Source organism: Ceratina calcarata, unplaced genomic scaffold (assembly GCF_001652005.2).
Source record: "Ceratina calcarata isolate Rehan_Ccalc_2016 unplaced genomic scaffold, ASM165200v1 scaffold358.2, whole genome shotgun sequence".
NCBI lineage: Eukaryota > Metazoa > Arthropoda > Insecta > Hymenoptera > Apidae > Ceratina > Ceratina calcarata.
Window position 1 is genome coordinate 115,045 of NW_017158804.1, and position 18,984 is coordinate 134,028.

An 18,984-nucleotide genomic window follows, 5' to 3' on the forward strand; every position below is an offset into this window, starting at 1 on the left:
CTTTAAACACGTACAAACGATTTTGTATTGTATAGGCAAACGAATGGCTCGCTGGATACTCGCTAACTTTATAGTAGTAAACCGAATAGTGGCACGTTAAAACAATCCAGTCCAATCGTTTAATCCGCCGCTTTAAGCAGTCCCCGTTGATTTCCTTGTGCTTTCCAAACTCCACTTTTTCAAACTGGTTATTTCAGCTATGCGTATTTCAGGGAAACTACCGGTATGCAATTCCCAGAGAAAATACCATCGAACCTACCAACACATTTCGTTCTCGTCTTTTCTCTATTCTCCTCTCTCTCTGTACCTCTTAATTTACCGAGCGCTATTTTCTGACCCAAAATTGTTTCCACAGGATTATCCCTTTCGTTAACGAACGTTCTTACGTTTGCGCAAAAAATCCAGCCGCGCGTTAAGTCTCATTACTCGTTATTGGAGAAGTTTTTCTAAAATTTTCGAGCAAGAAATAAGTTGCAGGTTCTTCTTGCTCGAAGAACGCCCGCTGTACGTTAGGAACGTTAATAGCAACATTCTGTAGATGAATTTTCGGTTCGCTGGTTCATGGAAATCCTTCTTAACGCTCTTGGATGACGACGCATGACGTGTTCCCGACACAAAACTGGCTCGGCGTATATAGAATGCGAAAGGAAGAAAAAGATGGAGAGAAGCGTCGCAAAATTCTGATATCACCGATCAGCGATTATCATCATCGCGCTTCTGATCGCTTTGACCCGTCGCGTGTAAAATTGCACCCCGACGCGCACGGGGGGAATAAAAAAACAAGTGAACGTGGGCGAGAAGACACTTCGTGGAAAGGCGAAAACATGCTTGTTGTTGCTGCTACGATTTACGATGGCACTTAAAGCAGTCCCCTTGTCCTCTCTGCCGCTCTCTTTACCCATTATTTTTTATATACATATACATACGTGACGTACAGTTTCAAACGCTGCGATTCATACTCTGAGAGACAACAAAGTACTTACAAAAGCATATCGAGAATGAACAAGGAATGCGGGCATGTTCTTTTTTCGCAACTTCTTTGTTTAGGATAACGGATATATGTTGATTCACTCTAGTCGGTTTCCTATCTGTGCTTCACATTACTTTGGATTGTTCCATTTCTAATGTGAAAGATATTATTCGCAATGAGAGGAATTGGCGGACGAGATCGATACAGAAATTTGTTCTCGTAGTTGCTTGACGAGGTCTCATTGTTCCAGGGACCGTGAAGATGAATTCAAGCGGGGAGTCGGGCGGCACGATGACCGAGGACTATGAGATGTCAGGTTGCGGTCCGCCGGAGGAGGAAACAGGATCAAATCTACCGATTTGGGAAGCCGCGGCCGCTTCTTTAACGCTCGGTTTCCTCGTCTTGGCCACGGTGTTGGGCAACGCGTTGGTGATCCTGAGCGTTTTCACCTATCGACCGCTGCGCATCGTCCAAAACTTCTTCATCGTATCGCTAGCCGTTGCCGATCTTGCCGTGGCGATCCTCGTGATGCCTTTCAACGTTGCTTATCTTCTTCTCGGCAAGTGGATCTTTGGCATACACCTATGCAAACTGTGGTTGACTTGCGACGTTCTTTGCTGTACTGCCAGCATTTTAAATCTGTGCGCGATCGCATTGGATCGTTACTGGGCGATCACAGATCCGATAAACTACGCCCAGAAACGAACCCTGAAACGGGTCCTAGCGACGATAGCAGGCGTTTGGATCCTATCGGGTGCTATAAGCTCGCCGCCTCTCGCCGGTTGGAACGACTGGCCCGAAGAACTGGAACCGGGAACTCCTTGCCAATTGACCAGGAGACAGGGTTACGTTATCTACTCGTCCCTGGGTTCATTCTTCATACCCCTTTTATTAATGAGCCTCGTGTACCTGGAAATATTTCTAGCGACCAGGAGAAGGTTGAGGGAACGAGCAAGACAGAGTAGATTGAATGCGGTCCAATCGACCAGACACCGCGAGGCGGACGATGCGGAGGAGTCCGTCAGTTCGGAGACGAACCACAACGAGAGATCGACTCCGAGGTTGCACGCGAAACCGTCGCTGATCGACGACGAACCGACGGAGGTGACGATAGGAGGCGGCGGAATGTCGGTCACCACCTCGTCGAGGAGAAACGCCGGCGGTGGAACCGCCGCGACGACGACCACGGTTTATCAGTTCATCGAGGAGAGGCAGAGGATCTCATTGTCGAAGGAGAGACGAGCCGCGAGGACGCTGGGCGTGATTATGGGCGTGTTCGTAGTCTGCTGGTTACCATTCTTTCTAATGTACGTGATCGTGCCGTTTTGTCCGGCCTGCTGCCCATCCGATCGCATGGTCTATTTCATAACGTGGCTCGGTTACGTAAACAGCGCCTTGAACCCGCTCATCTACACGATATTCAACCTCGATTACAGGAGAGCGTTCAGAAGGTTGCTGCGTATTCGTTGAATGAGAGACGTCGCGCCGCGTCGGCTTGGTTTCGGTTCCCGTTTTTTCGAAACTCGTCCTTTCGCTAGAAGACGACGGTAAAGCTCTTCGATCCGCCTTGGGATTGGTCGTCGAAGAAGGATGTTACTTAGAAAACATCGATAATCGTTACTCGTCAAAGTTAGTCGACTGTTTCAGGTTGGTAGGATATCGTTTTCAGCCTCGATTATGTTCCGCGAAAAAATTCAAAGGCTTTCAAGATTTTACCACACCGTCTGGTAATAAATCGGATTTGGGTGTTTCTTACATTCACGTTAGGAAATACATACATTATACAAATGCATCGTACAAATAGGTCGTGCATAATTTATGGAGTCTGAATCATTTCCAATGGATCTATGTCACAGAAACGAGATAATGAGAAATTCAATCATGGAGAGTGTATTGTTTTACCAAGAATTGAGAAAAAAACTAGTAACGGTTGTATGATTAGTTTGATTTCTAAATGATCTTTACAATAACGAGATTCGTCGCGTATACAGTGCATTGAGAAGATTTATAGATTCAAGATTAATTTCGATGGAACGAACGCAGAGATCGATCTCATACGGGATGTGGGATAACGAGAGGAAGCAGCTGTAAGTGCGAATAGCCTTGTTGAAGATTAAGCGACGAAACAGCATGCGCGATAGTCTAATTTCGCGGCAGTATTCTCGCAGAAGGTCGTTCCATTAAAGTTGTTCCATTAATCCCGTAAAGTGAGCCGAGGAAACAAACCCGAGGATAAGGGATCTTAAGGAAATGAGGTCCAACCGTGCTCAGGTTGGATCTCATCGTTCTGCCCGACCACTCAATCGTTTCGTTTCAGGCGGCGCGGCGCGGCGTGGACGTTGAAGACCCACCTCGGGTTTGGAGCCTTAAGAACCCGCTTAAACTAAATTTGGCGATTCGACGAGGTTGAGCGATATGCTTGATTCAATGAACTTGAAAGGAAAATGAACAGTGAATTTCGAACTCGATAGCTCTTGAATTTCATTGAACAAATTTCATTTCATTCAACCATACTGTACCACCAGATTGAAATTGAATGGTACTGAATGTGCATTCACCTTAATTGAACATCTTGATTTATAGTTAATTTGCATCGTTCACATTTAGATCGATCAAGTCCTGTTGCTCGATCGAAATTAACCGCGAATTCGATCCCACATTTGCTCGTTCGATCATACAGAAGGAAAGAACAGGTTCTTGATCGCGCGCATCAGAGAATTAGGAGTGTCACGAAAAGTTTCTCTCACTTGTATGTACTAGGTCCTCGAGTCGATCGTTCCACTTTTCCACGAGAGCTTCGTGAAATATCGCTCCCCGGAGTGCAGAAGGAATTCGCGCACATTCCTGATGAATCGGCGGCGAACGTTGGAACCTATAGAGAGTAGAGTTTTTCAAATTTTCCTCGCGAGGGCTTCTTCGTTATTCCCTGCGGATGAGAGCGGAATCGTAAATACGCTTTGGAGTTCCTTTCTTCCGATTTTGCGACACTTCGCAAAGGAGATTAGTGGAGAAAGAGAGAGAAATGGTGTGCGTCTTCTCGGCCAATCTCAGACGGACGAAGTGAGAACAAATCAACGTTTACGGATAGGAATTTTCTACGAAATCGACCAAAAAGCTCCAAGTTAAGACGCATTTAGAGAATAGGATTTTAACGTATCCTAGATGGTACACGCGCACGTATTGTATTTGCATCGTACCGTTAACGAGAGATCGTGACGCGAGATGGATACACGCGATCTCGTTCGACGTTCTCAGTCCCTTGGGTTACGATTACACTGTACACTAATGTGTTTGTCCGACTTCATAAATATGGAAATATGGAAGATTTTCAATATACATGAAATACACTACACATTATTAAATGAATTGTAAAGAACGATTTGTAACACTGATTCTAAACTTGAATTTGATTCGTGTACACAAACGTAACGCGACCATGAAGGTTTCGCGATCAAGAACCCTTACAGGGAACTTGTTTACTTTTAAAAGGTAGATCTCGGACAAACAAATTGGCGTTCACTGTTAACCGTAGCCTTAATAGCGAAAACCCGAGAATTAGGAGATTCATTAGTGGAACAATGGAGAGAATTACCCTCCTCCTGATGGCCGATGATCGTTCTTACTCAGGTAGTGAAAAGAACGTTCCCTTTGAAGCCGACTATATTTGTCTGGACGATGTTCTACCTTAGTTTCGCTCAAAGGGTTTATCTGTTAAAACGTTTCCGAAATGTCACGCTGGAAAGCTGGATATTCGATGGTTACAGAGTCAATTGTAATCTTTTCCTCGACGAATCGATACCTTTTCTAGCGGAGTCAAGGTACAATAGCTTCTTCTTTCAGAGGTGAAACGCCTTTGATCGTCAATTTTCCTACGGTGATACTTTACTGTAATCATATAACTTCCTAAATAGATATATAATTCCATGAAGATGAGAACGGTACGGAGCAAATAGGAATAGTCTAAGCGGACTCTCAACAGAAAAATCTTCATTTTGACAGAATTCGTCACGTGTCTCGGCATTTGCGAGTTTATGTAACGAGATCATTCTTGTCAATTCTCGTCAATTTTTCTTCAAGGAGCGCCTGGATGGTACCAGAGGAAAAACATTTCTGAAGGAACGTTCGTCTCCACGAGGGAGGAGGGAAACGAAAGAGTACAGTCTTTTCTTTAGCAACGATGACGAGCGAAAGGTCCCTTAATTCCATGAGCGATATACGTTACACGTTCATTATCAAATATTATGGTTGTGAATAGGTATATCGATAATAAAGAATCCAAGCGCAAGCAGGATAAGAGTAAAAACAGAACAAGAGGAGCATCGCAAGTGTGGACGATACGAGGTTAAAACAATGTTTGCACAATGCAAGAAATGAACAAAAAAAGTTGAACGAAAGGCGTTGCGACGATAAGTCTGCATATTTCTATTTAAATAATATATTTAAGTTGCCTCGAGTCTTCTTTTCATCGACACACAGCTACATGTAACAACACGCGCACACGAATCGTGCACAGGATGAACAACGTTTATTATAGCGCGGAAAAACAACAAAAAGTGATTCTTCGCGCCTCGACATGCTTGTCGACGTGTTCGTTCCCTAATTAAAAAAAAAAAAGAATAAAGATTTCCGCGAAACATATCGCAGATTGGAAACGTTGGTACGTAATGGCAAGGATGGTCATTAAGAATAATACCCGATTATAAGAATACGTTAACCTTCCAACAATTGCGCTATTATCGTACAGAGTAATGTAGAGTACAATAGTTAAAAGGCATATTACGCTTATCTTTTGTCCAAGAGATTTCAAGTGTGCGAAGGGTTCTTAACTACATTCTTCCGTTTACGTTCTCAGAGAGATTACTTTCAACACTTTCATTGGCATCTCTAATAATTGTTTCTTGTATACAAAAATTCGTTACTACCGAATAGAGAAGTGAGTGTTCGAATTATTAAAAATCGGGGCATTCTTTAGTGACTATTCCTCATGTAATATAATACGTACTTAAGTAAGTACATTCGTTAATAGAACGCGTTGCTGATGGATAGAACGCGTCGCATCTTCGCGTCGTCGTTGACGATCGGGCCGGTCCGTTTGTCTCTCGTATCGATGAATGATTGATGCGCGTGAAGTTAAATTAAAATCGAGCCGTTACCGATTAATGAGGGAATAGGTGACACGTTTGCCGTCCCCTCGAGTGCCGCGCCAAATCAAATAGGACACGAGGGTAGAAAAAGAGAGGGCGAAGAAGAAGAAATGGATGAAGAAGAAAGAAAATAAAATGAAAAACAGACAGGGTCGGTGTATGTTAGCTACGAAAGTGGAGGTGAAAAAGAGAAGGTACACGTTAATGGAGGACGTTGTGAAAAGGAGATTGCGCGAAAAAATGTTGGTTAATTCAAAAACTCGACCTCGTCACCCAGGGCACTCTATAATAAGGTTGTGATAAGGTTGTGAGAACACGTTCCGTAGCCGTGCTACGGACACCACAAGATTTTTAATTATTAAGATAGAAGAATGAACGTTACTTTATTCGTGGCACTGTCCAAAAAACGTGGCGCGAATTCCCGTCCAAAAGGGAGGATGATCAAACCCGACGTTTGAATAGTTTTAATTGGACATTAAAGCAGACTTCGCGCGAACGAATCCATGTTTCTTTAATCTCGTTCTCATCCTATATATATATACATATAGCGTTCGAATCCTCTTTCCATCTTCACCTTTTCGTTTTATTTCTCAATATCCTAAAAACGACAAACTTCAGGTCGTGTTTTCTTCTCTCCTTACTGTGTTTTTTTTCGTTTTACGTACTTGCTCGTGCCTAATATTTTTATGACGAAGAACTTTGTTAGCTCAGCGGCGGACATTACGCGAGGGTTGGCTCAATTTAAAGCCGGATCTTAATATTCTGTTCGAGCACTCGTAAAACATAAACGGGAAGGTCGTACTTTTTTATTACACCTTTTGCATCAATTCCATGAAATTCTACTTCCGTTGATTATCACCTGATCGCGATTACAGTTGTTACTTTTTATTGTCTGTAACCTGTAATTCCAGTTTGAAAATTCTGCATTTATTTTTTTTTCAACGATACGTTTAAAAATTAACAACACAGAAAGATATAAGAAGTTCCTGTCCGTTTAACTTTGTTCGATCTCGACAATTCAAATTTGTCCTTGCGTTGACTTCTCAATAATCGGACGGATCTCGCGAATGGTCTAGTACTACCGGCTACCGATCGAACGACCGTGTGAGAGCGGTGCAAATAGAATTTCAAATTATTCGCTCCCGCGAATCCCCTTCCCTCTTGTTTTTTTTCATCACTGTCCCGATCCTCTGACCGTTTCGCGGAATTATTTCATCGCGAAACGACCCGGACGAAATCGAATTTATTCTAGCCTTTTCCGCCCTTGTTCCAGACTGATTCGACCGAGCCGGTGTGTTCCTTTCGAAGAAATTAAACTTCTGCCCTCCCGTGCTATCCAAATACTTTTCCTTCACTATTTACACAAGTTCCAATTACGTTTTAAAATTACATATACTTCGTAAATAGCATCGAGTAATTTTCATCTCTGATAAATCATCACACTCTAACGCCTTGTCTCAATCTCTTTTGGACAGAGAATTCGACAGTGCATAGATATATTATTATATTACATGATATATTAACATTAAACAAGAAAAAACATTACATTTACTTATACATCCGCATCAGCAAGTTGATTTTTCAATCGGATGAGCACCGTATCGCGGATCGTCGGGCATTGAAATACATTATTGTTCATACTCTCATCCTCCTTCTTCTGCGTCATACTTTTCTCTTCTCACATTCTTTGCAAGATCGATCGTTTTCGTATTTGTTTTGGAATGTTCTCGATCAATTCGCGCGTTTTCTCCCCGTCGCGATTCTTTGTACAAACGTTCAAAAAGTAATTGCTATTCGATCCGCGAAACTGTCTCTCCTTGTGAAGATCTTATATGTATACATATATATATATATATATATTTTATAAGATGTAATATATATTATATATATATATGTATAAGTATTATAAATTATAATGTAATTGGGCCTGGTCGCCCGATCGAAAGAAACACTACGCTAGATACCACTACACTGTCGCTCAAAAATTTGAAATCCTTTTTATTCGTAACGTTCTATTATGCTTATACATTTCTAATTATAAGTAGGTACGATTTTTATTACGATGAAGGAGCTATACTTCAGAACAAGGACCTGACATAACTGAAATTTTAATTTGTTTTCGAGATAACATTTGATAACAAGTTTTTGAGCGGCCCCGTGTACGACACAAATATATTATATACATACACACATGTAGTTATTAAACTAATACTCCATTGGTTGTGATTTACAAGTATAGCAATACAGGAGCTCGAGTCCGGCGAACCGAGTCGCTCGACCGGAGAGTTTTCCCTCTCTCTGTCACGCTATCGTAGTCTATTAGATTCAATTTTTCGACTGCAGCCTACACTTAATTTGTTACGATTTGTTCACTAATTTATTCTTGCGCTCACGCCCGGAAGTTCGAAAATAGACGAAACAAGCAGCCAAAGAGTAATAGGCAGACGTCGTTGTTTTTATAACTCTCATTGCGCCGTACCCCTCTGTGTCGTCGTGCCGTTTAGTTTTTACTCGGCATGCTTACTTTATGCATTCGTTACCGTGTGAATCCGTTAAAAAAAATATTGTCCGATAAAAGCAACGCATCGCTTCGTTCGCATCTCTGTATCGTTGACGAAATTACGCCGTCGAAAAACGTTGGTTGAGCCATAAATCAACGAAAAATATTTTTGTTTGGCTTTTCCGGATGTTAATTAAATTTATGCGTTGACACACCAGTAAAATAAATCATTAACGAGGTTAACGAAACACACAGCTGGGACCTGCATATAGTACGAAATGTAGATAAAAAAATTTCTGAAATTCACCGGCGTTCTTTTCAATCAACCGCATCGCTTTGTGGAATTCGGTTAATAAATCCTCGCGGGGTCGTTCCCAACGTCGTCGATGACGTTCGTTGACTCCCGGGAATAACATACAAACATAGGCTATACTTTATATTCTTTTCCATTGACACGCGGCTCGAATATGGTAATTGATTAATGTACGTCAAATTTTATTACACGAACGAAACAGCTTCCAGCACGGTAATCGATGGAGAGATTTTGATTAATGGAAGCTTTATTAACGCGAGACCAATTTTAATGGTTCGTTTACATGTATATAAATTGATATCGAACTGAACGGGATTTTATCGAGGGAGAAAAATGGGAGAGGAAAATGGGTCCGGTCGTGTGTCGGAGGCACGGACGATCGGGTGTTCATGTGAGCCTGCCGCTTGAGTGTGTAAATATTCAAATAAAAATTAAATGAACAAGATTACAAAACGAACAAAAATTGAAAACGCATTCGTGTACGTGTAGCGTAATGTATGCGGAGCATAGTGTGTGAATGGTTTAAAAAAAATATGTCGATGCGATTATCGATTGTCATTCCCCATCGGGGAGAACATTGTTAAAAAATCGGATGCGAGAAGAAATATCTGAATCTCGGTCTTCAGCCGAAGCGAAGGATGCACGAAGTTTCCCCAAGGATCCGTTTAATAAACGTCCTTTCGATATCGTCTATATTCAATGGTTTCTAATTAAGCAAATAAAAAATAAATAGGAAAAAACGTAGGACAACGGATGCAATGAATTTAGAAGTTCGAGATGAATCGTATTGCGATAAAAAAAAATCTCTGTTCTCTTTTTCAGTTCGCGCTGCTTCAATATCGTAAAGTGCCCTCCTCCGCGGTGAACCACTTTAATTATTTTCAAGCCGGAAAATCTCGCGTCTCTCGATTTCCATATTTCGTATTTCACGTTTCACGTGGATTAACTAACACCAGCTAACTAACACCAACTAACTAACAAGCCAACCGGCATACTAGTCCTGGTTCAATTTTACGACCTTTAACCCTTTTCCGGTGCGGTGAAAGAATAAAAAATGCGAGAAGAATATATACTGGAAACTAAATGATAAAACGCGTAAGAGTTGAGCTTCATTCTTTTTAAAATCAGGAGATTGATCCTGATAAAAGGAAACGAGAGTGCGCTACGCAGAAGAATCATTTAATATATGCTTATGTTTATTGCAACCGTGTTGCACGCGATTTCATTTACTCGTAGATAATGCATTCGCATAATCAAGTTACGTACGACATGACTTAAGACATCGAAAGCCTACATTAGACGGTTTGCTTTTGGTGTTTCTCTCATTAAACTGCGAAAGGGTTAAGCACGAATCCTGAAGCAAACACGCTAAATCCGGTGAGGTAACTCGAAAACTTAATCCGGGAACCCTTTCTTCCGCACCTTTGTCCAACGATAAACGAGCAGAGCTTAATTAAGCTCTCACCGGCTACACTACCTAGCACAATAACGCTATCTTATTTATTCGCCCGCCTCCTCGAACACTATGGAAATGTGTCCGGTATACGATCGTATCGCGTATACATCTTTAAGCTGGATATCCGTGTCGTGATTATTCCCAGAAATGAACGGGATACACATCTACAGTACACGTACCAACTGCGGGAGATAACGATATTTCTTTTAATTGCTTCGTTTTCTCTCTCCGAGTCGTGCTTTAATTACATCGGAACAAGCGAGGAATTCCTTTGAAGAAAACGAACCGAACGCGTGGAGAGTCAGGGAGATGAGTTTGAAACTATAACGTACTCATCATTATTGAAAACGGTTCTTGTTTCGAAATTTCGTGCCTCCGTCGCGCAAGCGAAAAATGAGAAAGAAATAAAAAAACACCAAAGTAAAAAAGCGATATGTTTTTACATGTATATACACACAGACCACGTACCAGTGAAACGCAGAAATCCCTTTCAAATATTTCCTGAAACCTACTCCATATATTTTCGAACCTCCCCTACCTATATACGTATGTACATCTGGTATCTCATAATCATCGTCGTATCTCGCTAATGAAAAAAATGCTAGGAGGAATTATTATTTACTAGTAATAGATTGTAATAAGTAAAACATTTTCTTTAAATTATTAGCTCTCGTCGCTATGTTTGCAACGTCTATACTATAAAAGTAAACTATCTGGTTACTTTAAGTTCCCCATCATAATTTTTACCCTTGGAAATACTCGGCGATAATTGTATTCTGCATTCTATTTATTTCCATGTTTTAGCATTAACATTGATTGTGAGCGAGATATTTCCAACGTTCCATCGCGTTTCAATCGTTCGCGGTTGCCCGCGTCACGTACGAAAATTCGAATGCGCGTAATAATGGAACTTGAAACAATAAACCACAAATCCCCTATGGACGTTACAAAACAATTCATCCGGTTATTATCATTATTCTGATTCCAGCAATCGCGACTTATCGATAAAAAAACCTCAACACCCTTTCAACGAGAAGATCAATTTTTCTGTCTAAAGCGTTCATCGAGATCATTGTTTATAAAAACAGACAGACGTTTTCAATTGTTTTACAAGTATCACCAAATGTTGTACTTGCTAAGAAAATATTTATTTATTTATGTATTTATTTCCATCAAGATACAATTTAATGTTTCATTGATCTAAAATTCAGTTAGATTCTTTAAATTAAGAAACAGGACATTTGGTTCTTCTTCACTTTTGTATGTTAATTTTTTGTTCAGACTATACATTCGCAAACACTCATGCATACGTACGTGACAGAGGATGATCGATATATATTCAGGACTCACTTGATGCGGTCTAAACCCCCATGGAGAGATTTTACAAGCGCAACGGGCACTTTACCCTGCAATTTTATTCGCTCGCTTATTCCCTCTCTTTTCGAAATGGCGACAAATCGTCCACAGGAATTGCAGTGCCCTTCTCGCGTTTCTCGCGTTTCACAATCGGCTCGCGTGTTTCACGTGGCTACGCGGATTTTCCTTTTGTGCCGGAAATAAAAGGGAGAACTGGGTTTATTCCAGCGTGTTAAACTCGTACGATCGAAATACCGTAGTTTATGAACATCATTCAAAAATTTCTGCTAAATCGTTGTATGTTAATTACAAAAATTTCTGTGCTGACTTTTATCATCAACTTTGGAATCTGCTACGATCTCCGTTTAACGTTAAAAAAGTGGTTACCGAACGAATTCACTTTATGTTCGACATTTAATGTTTGATTAGAAAAGCAAAAAGGAAGGAATTAAACGAGCAGTTTATCCGGTACGATACGAATTTGATTTTCGAATAGTTTAGTAGAAGCGAAAAAAGTTTCTGCAACGTGTACCCGTAAATCAACCCCAATCAACTTGTTGAGTATCATAAATCGTTGTCAACTCCCGTTTAGCTTACCCGCTCGCTCCCCATCGGTAAATAGCTATGTTTGCGGGTAATCAAACGAGTTTGATTAAAAGAGATTCGTCTAATCGAACTTGTTGTTTCGGTAGTAAAATCAATTCGGTCGTCGGTAATAAGGCATCCCCTTGGAGTGTTGTTCCCGGCAGCAAGTTGATTCCCGGAAATTTCATTTCATTTCAGGTTTTCTTCTAGTCGAAAACCCGTCGTGATTAATCGTGGGTTATATAAAATTAACCAGGAGCGGTCGAGGAGGGTGGAATGAATTTTTTAACGGGATCGCTAATATTTGTCGCAATCAAACAAGTTTCCGAGCTCGGCGTAGCACAAACCTGGAGTGGAAGTTGATTCGCCTTGTTTATTCTCCTTCGTTGCCCGCGGTGAACGGAAGTCCGAGAGCGCTAAGCCGACGGATTCATTTTTTCAGTATCTATTTTTAAACAACGACACGCCGTGCCGACGGTCTGCATGCGCGAGATATGCGAAGCTGAAAATGCCCGGAGGAAGAGAACAGAGCGGCGAACGAGTGCGAGGAGGAGTTGAAAAAAGGGAAAGAAGAGAGCGAGAGAGAATAGGGAAAACGAAATATGCATAGAGATGGCCACAGCCGCGTTCAATGAAAAATACATGAGTGCCCTCCGGGGGAACTTCGTTATCGAGGTAAGTTGTAAAGTCCACGCGAGAGCCGAGTGTCCGCTAATGTCTCTGATTAATGTTTTATGCATCGCGTGCTTCGTCGCTCTATTTTTTTTTTTTTGCCATTCAGGCTACTTTCCTACTGTTGGAAATCACTTCGGGACAATCGACAAATGTTCCAATTTAAACCGTACTCTCCTGTGAGTCATCATAAAATTCTCCTCATTTTCGGAACTTCACTTTCTTATAATAGAGTAATTAGTAAAAGCGCTTACGTGGTTCCATGTTTTTTAATGAGACGCTTCCTCATTTAATTCTTTATTCAATCAACGGTTCAGAATTTTACATTAGAGAGAAATTTTTCTCCTGCAAGCCTCAACTCCTACAGCACTTGCACGTATTGCTAGCTGCACGAAATGTTTGTGTCCCGGGAGAATAGATAGATGGAGAATCTTTACGACCCAACACACGGAAGATAATTGTGGATACCGAAGCGAAGGCAAACAACGCGGTCCAATTTGTCACAAAGGGGCCATAGGAAACCCCGAAGTGCCTAACAGGAACAGCCATTTGCCACTCACTGCCCTTAATAGTTCTCGAGAAAACATCTCGTACGCGAAAGTACCACACATATATGTACACATCCATACGTACGAGTTACGTGACTCCGTCAATGTAAATAGTTGGGTATGCACAAACGAACCAGTCATGCAAGAAATGTTACTATGCAGCGTCGCACCGCGCCGTGGCCCTCTTACCATTAAAAGCTACTTCCCCGAAGTGCAACGAAAATTGACTACACTTCCATGCCTGTAGATTTCCGATCGTGATAAACGAAAATTTCGGAGGCCGTCGAGTCATCGTCCGAACGAAAATTCGCCACGCGATCGAAGAATCGCAAGCTTTAGGTCGCTGTGTGCCACGCGACCAGGAGGAATAGCGAACGTGCAAATCGCGATGGGGAAACGACCGCGAAACACTTTAGCCGCCGCACCGCCGCCGCTTTCTCGCATCGCGATTTCCGTAATTAAACTTTTTACCCGAGATCTAGATAGACTCATATTAGCTGCTCTCTCATTTCGGTTCTTAATGCTATTTTAATGCCAGTTCGATACGCGCTATATGTAGATACAGCATATCAGTCATTGTCTCGCTCGAACATTCCTTTCTCTCTAATTATAATCTGTTTGAAACTAGCCAATTAATGCGAGTAAACATTAATCTAGTAAACGTGGCTTTCTTATATATCGAATGCTAATCAAGAAAGCGACTGTAAATAAGAAAATTTCCAAAGAATATAGAACTCGTATTGAGAACCTGTAAATAATGGAAGGATCGGTAACGTACGTCATACCTATTATTTTTCATTCAGGTTTAAAACAGCTAAACTGACGATATTTTCACGGATTCCAAAATGGTATTTTAAGTCTTGCCTTAACTGGAGTTCATTGAAAATGATTAATAGTTCGTATTGCGGTGGTGGAATCTGCAGAATGAACGTACAAACTGCTTCGTATATACGTACATACATAGCCGGAGACCATTAGGTACTCGCGCAGACAATATGCAATCGAAATGCAAACTACCGTTTGATTGGATGGTATACGACTTAACAGATTAGACAGCGTAGTAATGCATAGTATGTAATTTTCGACCAAACATTCTTGGTAGATCGCCCAAGTTCCAATACTGATTCGAAGTATTTAATAATACTACGATAATCGTCGATGTCGATAGTTCGATTTACTTGGTTTAGAATGGTTTCCCAGTTTCTGGCTGGCCCACTATCAAATTTCCACGTAGTAGTGTCATTCCGTTACTACAAATGATTGTATCGGTTGTGATTTTGAAAAAATAATGAAAAGTCATATTCAATTCGAGTTTGATATAATTCTTGAGTGGAACTGTCCGTGGTTTCCTTTTGTTCTTTAGAATTTCATACAACTTTTGACAAAATAAATAATGTGGAACGACGTAATATTTACTGCTGGTGCGGCGCGTTGCGTGCGCGTGTGCACAGATATCCAGAAAATAAATCGGCGATAATAGCAGTCTTTATTTCCATAATTGTTACTGGGAATAAGCATGCCACACGATATTCATATTTGATATTCGGCCGGGATATCAGATTCCTCGTCCACTGCCGTTAGTTTACCCCGTTGATATTACGTAATTTTCACAAATCATTTAGATAAGAGCTCTTACCGCATAAAGAGACTTCCATCCAAGAGGAGGAATGAATATGCATTTGTACTCATAATACCGTGTTACGCATTAAAATTAACAACATCAATTCCGTGGAGGAAACTTTGGAAATGTTCCCTGAGTTGAGCAAACGAATCTAATTTCGGTCCCACGGAACGAATAGTGTATATGTAGAAACAAAAACATGAGTTGTACGCTTAATTTTCCATCAGTTGAGAAACAACTTCTCAAATCCTAACAGAAACTGTAGCGCCAAAATCCATTATAGTACATATGTAATCACTTTTTCTCTGTAGTGTAACAGAAAAAAATATTTGTAAAAAATATGTGGGATTATAAAGTTAGCCTGTTCTGTGCGAAACGCAGTGTTTTAGTAGCCGCGAGCTTTTAAGCGCAACTCTTGCTCGTTTTTCGTTTGCGTGCTGCGTCGCCTTTTGCAACGCCACTTTGCATAAATTTCGCGCGCCACTTCGACCATCAAGGGAGCTGGCTGTCATTTGAAAGAGTTATGCGTCCCGGGATGGCTGACAAACGAACACAGCGGGTCGAAGGCAAATGAAATTCGTACGGAATCGTGTTCCAATTCATTTAACAAATTTCAATTAGCGTCACCCCAGAGTGTTCCGAAGTTGAAGGTGCAGATCTAGTTATCAAACTCATATACGTTTGAAATACGTAAAAAATTAATACCAAAATAGATAGATGCCTCCTTTTAATTGCGCCATATGATTTATCTTCTGATAATTAAGAAGTACTTTTGCTATCAAGAATCGGTTACATATTATCGGCATCGATCCAATCAGTGGGGAATATTATATTCATGGAAAGTGCGGCTGTTTTGTATGGCTGAAACGAATGGCATTGGTCGACGCGCGTTCTGATCGTGCCTCACTCCCCCCACCGTCTCTTGTCACGAGAAATTATTTATCGAGAATTCGCCTCTCATTATGCGACGCACGGGTGTGATTCGCGGAATTAACCGGATGGACTGGATAGAGAATGACGTTGGAATATACATACGTATTATAATTCGGTAGTCAGAAATGGCCGGTCCATGTAATCGAATCGGTCGGCTTAATTTACGGCTAATGAGAAAAAAATAACTCAGCTGCGATTCGGTGTTTCGACTACATTCTATGCAGCAGGATGAGTAAAAAAATAAAAAAGAGATGAATACCGTGTGCGGTTAAATTAGGAAAAAGGAACATCATAGAGATCAATTTTTAATTCTTTAAATCAGTTCAGGTATATACCTATAAAATTAATTGGGTATTACAGTACTTGACATCGTTAAAGATTAATTTGATAAATGGACAAGAGAGACATCTTAATTACTTCGGTGTCGTTTCCTTCTTCTTTCTCCAATCGGAGTAGGTTCGTTAATTAAGATCCATTTGAAGGGGAGAGGAACAAATACTACCGTAAAAGACTCCATTTTTGTCTGTGTGTCCCTCTTTGTCCCGACGAGTTCGTCGAATAGACGCACCAGCCATGGAGACAATATCATATGTCGGGCGAAAATAGAAAAGAGCGGGGAAAACAACAAACGTGCGCGCGTATATGTATGTATCCATCTGTTCCATGTTGTATCCATGTTGTATCATTCATGTATCCATTTGCGTATGCGCATATCAAGGTGTCCCAATTTGCGTGCGAACACGTGGAAAAAGCTTCGCCAGTGATTTACAATACGTCACCTAACTATAGTGCTTTGCATTGTTGAGGAGGAAATACTTTGTGTTAAAAAAAAGAACGAGCGAGATGGAAAGACAAGGAAGGGAAAAAGGGAAAAAAATGTGGAAAGGCGGCTGGTGAGATGAGCTTTCACTGTGTCATCCCCGCGGCAACCAGTATATAGAAATATAAACGAACTCCAGGATCAGGCTTCTCTCGAAGATTTACTGATGAATACCTCCCCATGTTCGTTCCGAACGAAACGCGAATCAACTTCCTCGAGTCATCGAAACTTTCTGGCCGACACAGCAGCTTTTGAGACCACGGAGTTCCTCAGAATTTGCGATACTATCTGCTTTTGTCATTTGGAAATTAGGTGCATTAATATACGTACTTCGTCCCTTGAATAGCTTATAAATACTGGAGACGTCTGCAGAATGAACTTATTTACTTCTTCTTAAAATTCAAGAAAACTTTTAAAATCGTTCGCTGACTGTTCATATCCCGACAACATCGCGTTTATTGAAACATTGCAATAAATGTTCACACGAATTGGCAAATTATCTGTAAACAATTTGAACGAAACCTTCCTCATGTTATTCAAGTTTCTAATTCAATAACTGCAATATCGGCACGAATAAAATTGAAGCGCTTGTATTATGTACAGACCTCTTTTTCTGTTTCTTTTATTAGAATTCAGTGACTCGTGGCAATTAAAGCTTCCCTCTACGGGAAAGCGCGTCGGTCACACGTTTTTTCCCTTCTTTTTTTTTATCCTCTGCTCTATCCCGGTTGTTTCCACGCTCCAATCATGCCCGGATTTCCCCTATTCCCTGTATGACCGGGATAGAATTCATAATCCAATTTTCGTTGGGCCGCTGATGGCTTTTCGGGTTATTAATCGCTGACACGCGGCGTGTGCGCGCAAAACACGCTGACGATATTTCAGACCGGAATATACATATCTACAAAAAAAAGCAAAAGATGAGTCTAGTCGCCTACGATGGCGGCAACGACGATAAATTTACGTCGTTAATTCTCCGGGCAAAGCCGGAATTGGTCTGCCTTTGTTGCGGGCTACGCTGCCATCCACCGCAATAAATTCACGAGTCCGATATCGGTACCGCTAAAAGGTTACCGAGGAATTAATAACCGATCCGATCGGTCTATAGATATCGACTCGGCGCTCGATGAGACTCGTAATTACATATATTGGGTGTTATGCGACCCTTATCCTCTTATTTCGTTCAAAGATATATGGATCCTCTCGCGGCCAAATTTGTCACGGTCTCACCAGATTTGAAATGTGTCTCTTTAATGACCTGTAACGAGTTTCAAATTATCAATGGAGCGTCTGAAAGATCTTTTATAAGCAAATATAGATACGAAAGCACTTTCCATGTAACAGTTTTACAGCTAAAGTCATGGCTAATTACAAGCAAAGTGGCCAACGTAGATAAAATTGCACGTATTGTCGTCCTTCTTTTCTCCACGTATACACTAATAAATTCATTCTCTGGTCTTCTTCCAGCACTGTTTCAATAAAGCGTAGAGCTTAATTTCAATTTGAGTAAATTTAAACGAGGGGAAAGAGCGGGAGCTGCCTATAAATATTCCTGCGAATGTGAATTCTTCTTTCGCGTAAAAGGTAAAAGCTTTCCCAGAGACAGATTTATCCATGTGTCCATCGCTGGTCGCATTAATTCTCGAAAACCATGGCGCATCCGCTTCAGTTGGGAGAAAATTTATTGCATGGCTAGCCTGTTTCCTCGATTGCAATCAGAGCTATAATATAATTCTGAACGTGTATTAGAGATGATTAATAACGTTCCCGACTGTGTGCATAGAATTTCACTTAATCCGACGAAAACTCGAGAAGTTTCCAAGTTATCCGATCACGGAACTCAGGAACGATGACCGAGAACCACTGCTCTTAAGATATTGTTATTTATGTTTTACTAGCCGTAACCCCCGTGGGATATTTTATAAATTGGATATAACAATTGAAATCGCTTTCATATTGAACGCACTCTGATACCAATTAAGGATGTATTGGCTATACAGTTAATCCCAAAAGTTTATGCACTTTAGAAACGCATTTTTTAAAAAGAAATCAGACGTCGGAAGAAC

General features: G+C 41.0%; 1 protein-coding gene across 3 annotated transcripts in view; it reads left to right on the forward strand.

Annotated features, from left to right (window-relative positions):
* Oct-TyrR (Octopamine-Tyramine receptor) overlaps nucleotides 1–10,812 on the forward strand; it is a 52,355-nt gene extending 41,543 nt beyond the window's left edge. For 2 of the 3 annotated variants that reach the window (XM_018025535.2, XM_026814005.1), the window contains exon 3: nucleotides 1,221–10,812. In XM_018025535.2, the coding sequence (XP_017881024.1) occupies nucleotides 1,232–2,440 (1,209 nt within the window). In that variant the 5' untranslated portion in view covers nucleotides 1,221–1,231 and the 3' untranslated portion in view covers nucleotides 2,441–10,812. The remainder of the gene's footprint in view (nucleotides 1–1,220) is intronic. The other variant, XM_018025536.2, reaches the window with a different exon arrangement.
* The last annotated feature ends 8,172 nt before the right edge of the window (nucleotides 10,813–18,984 follow it).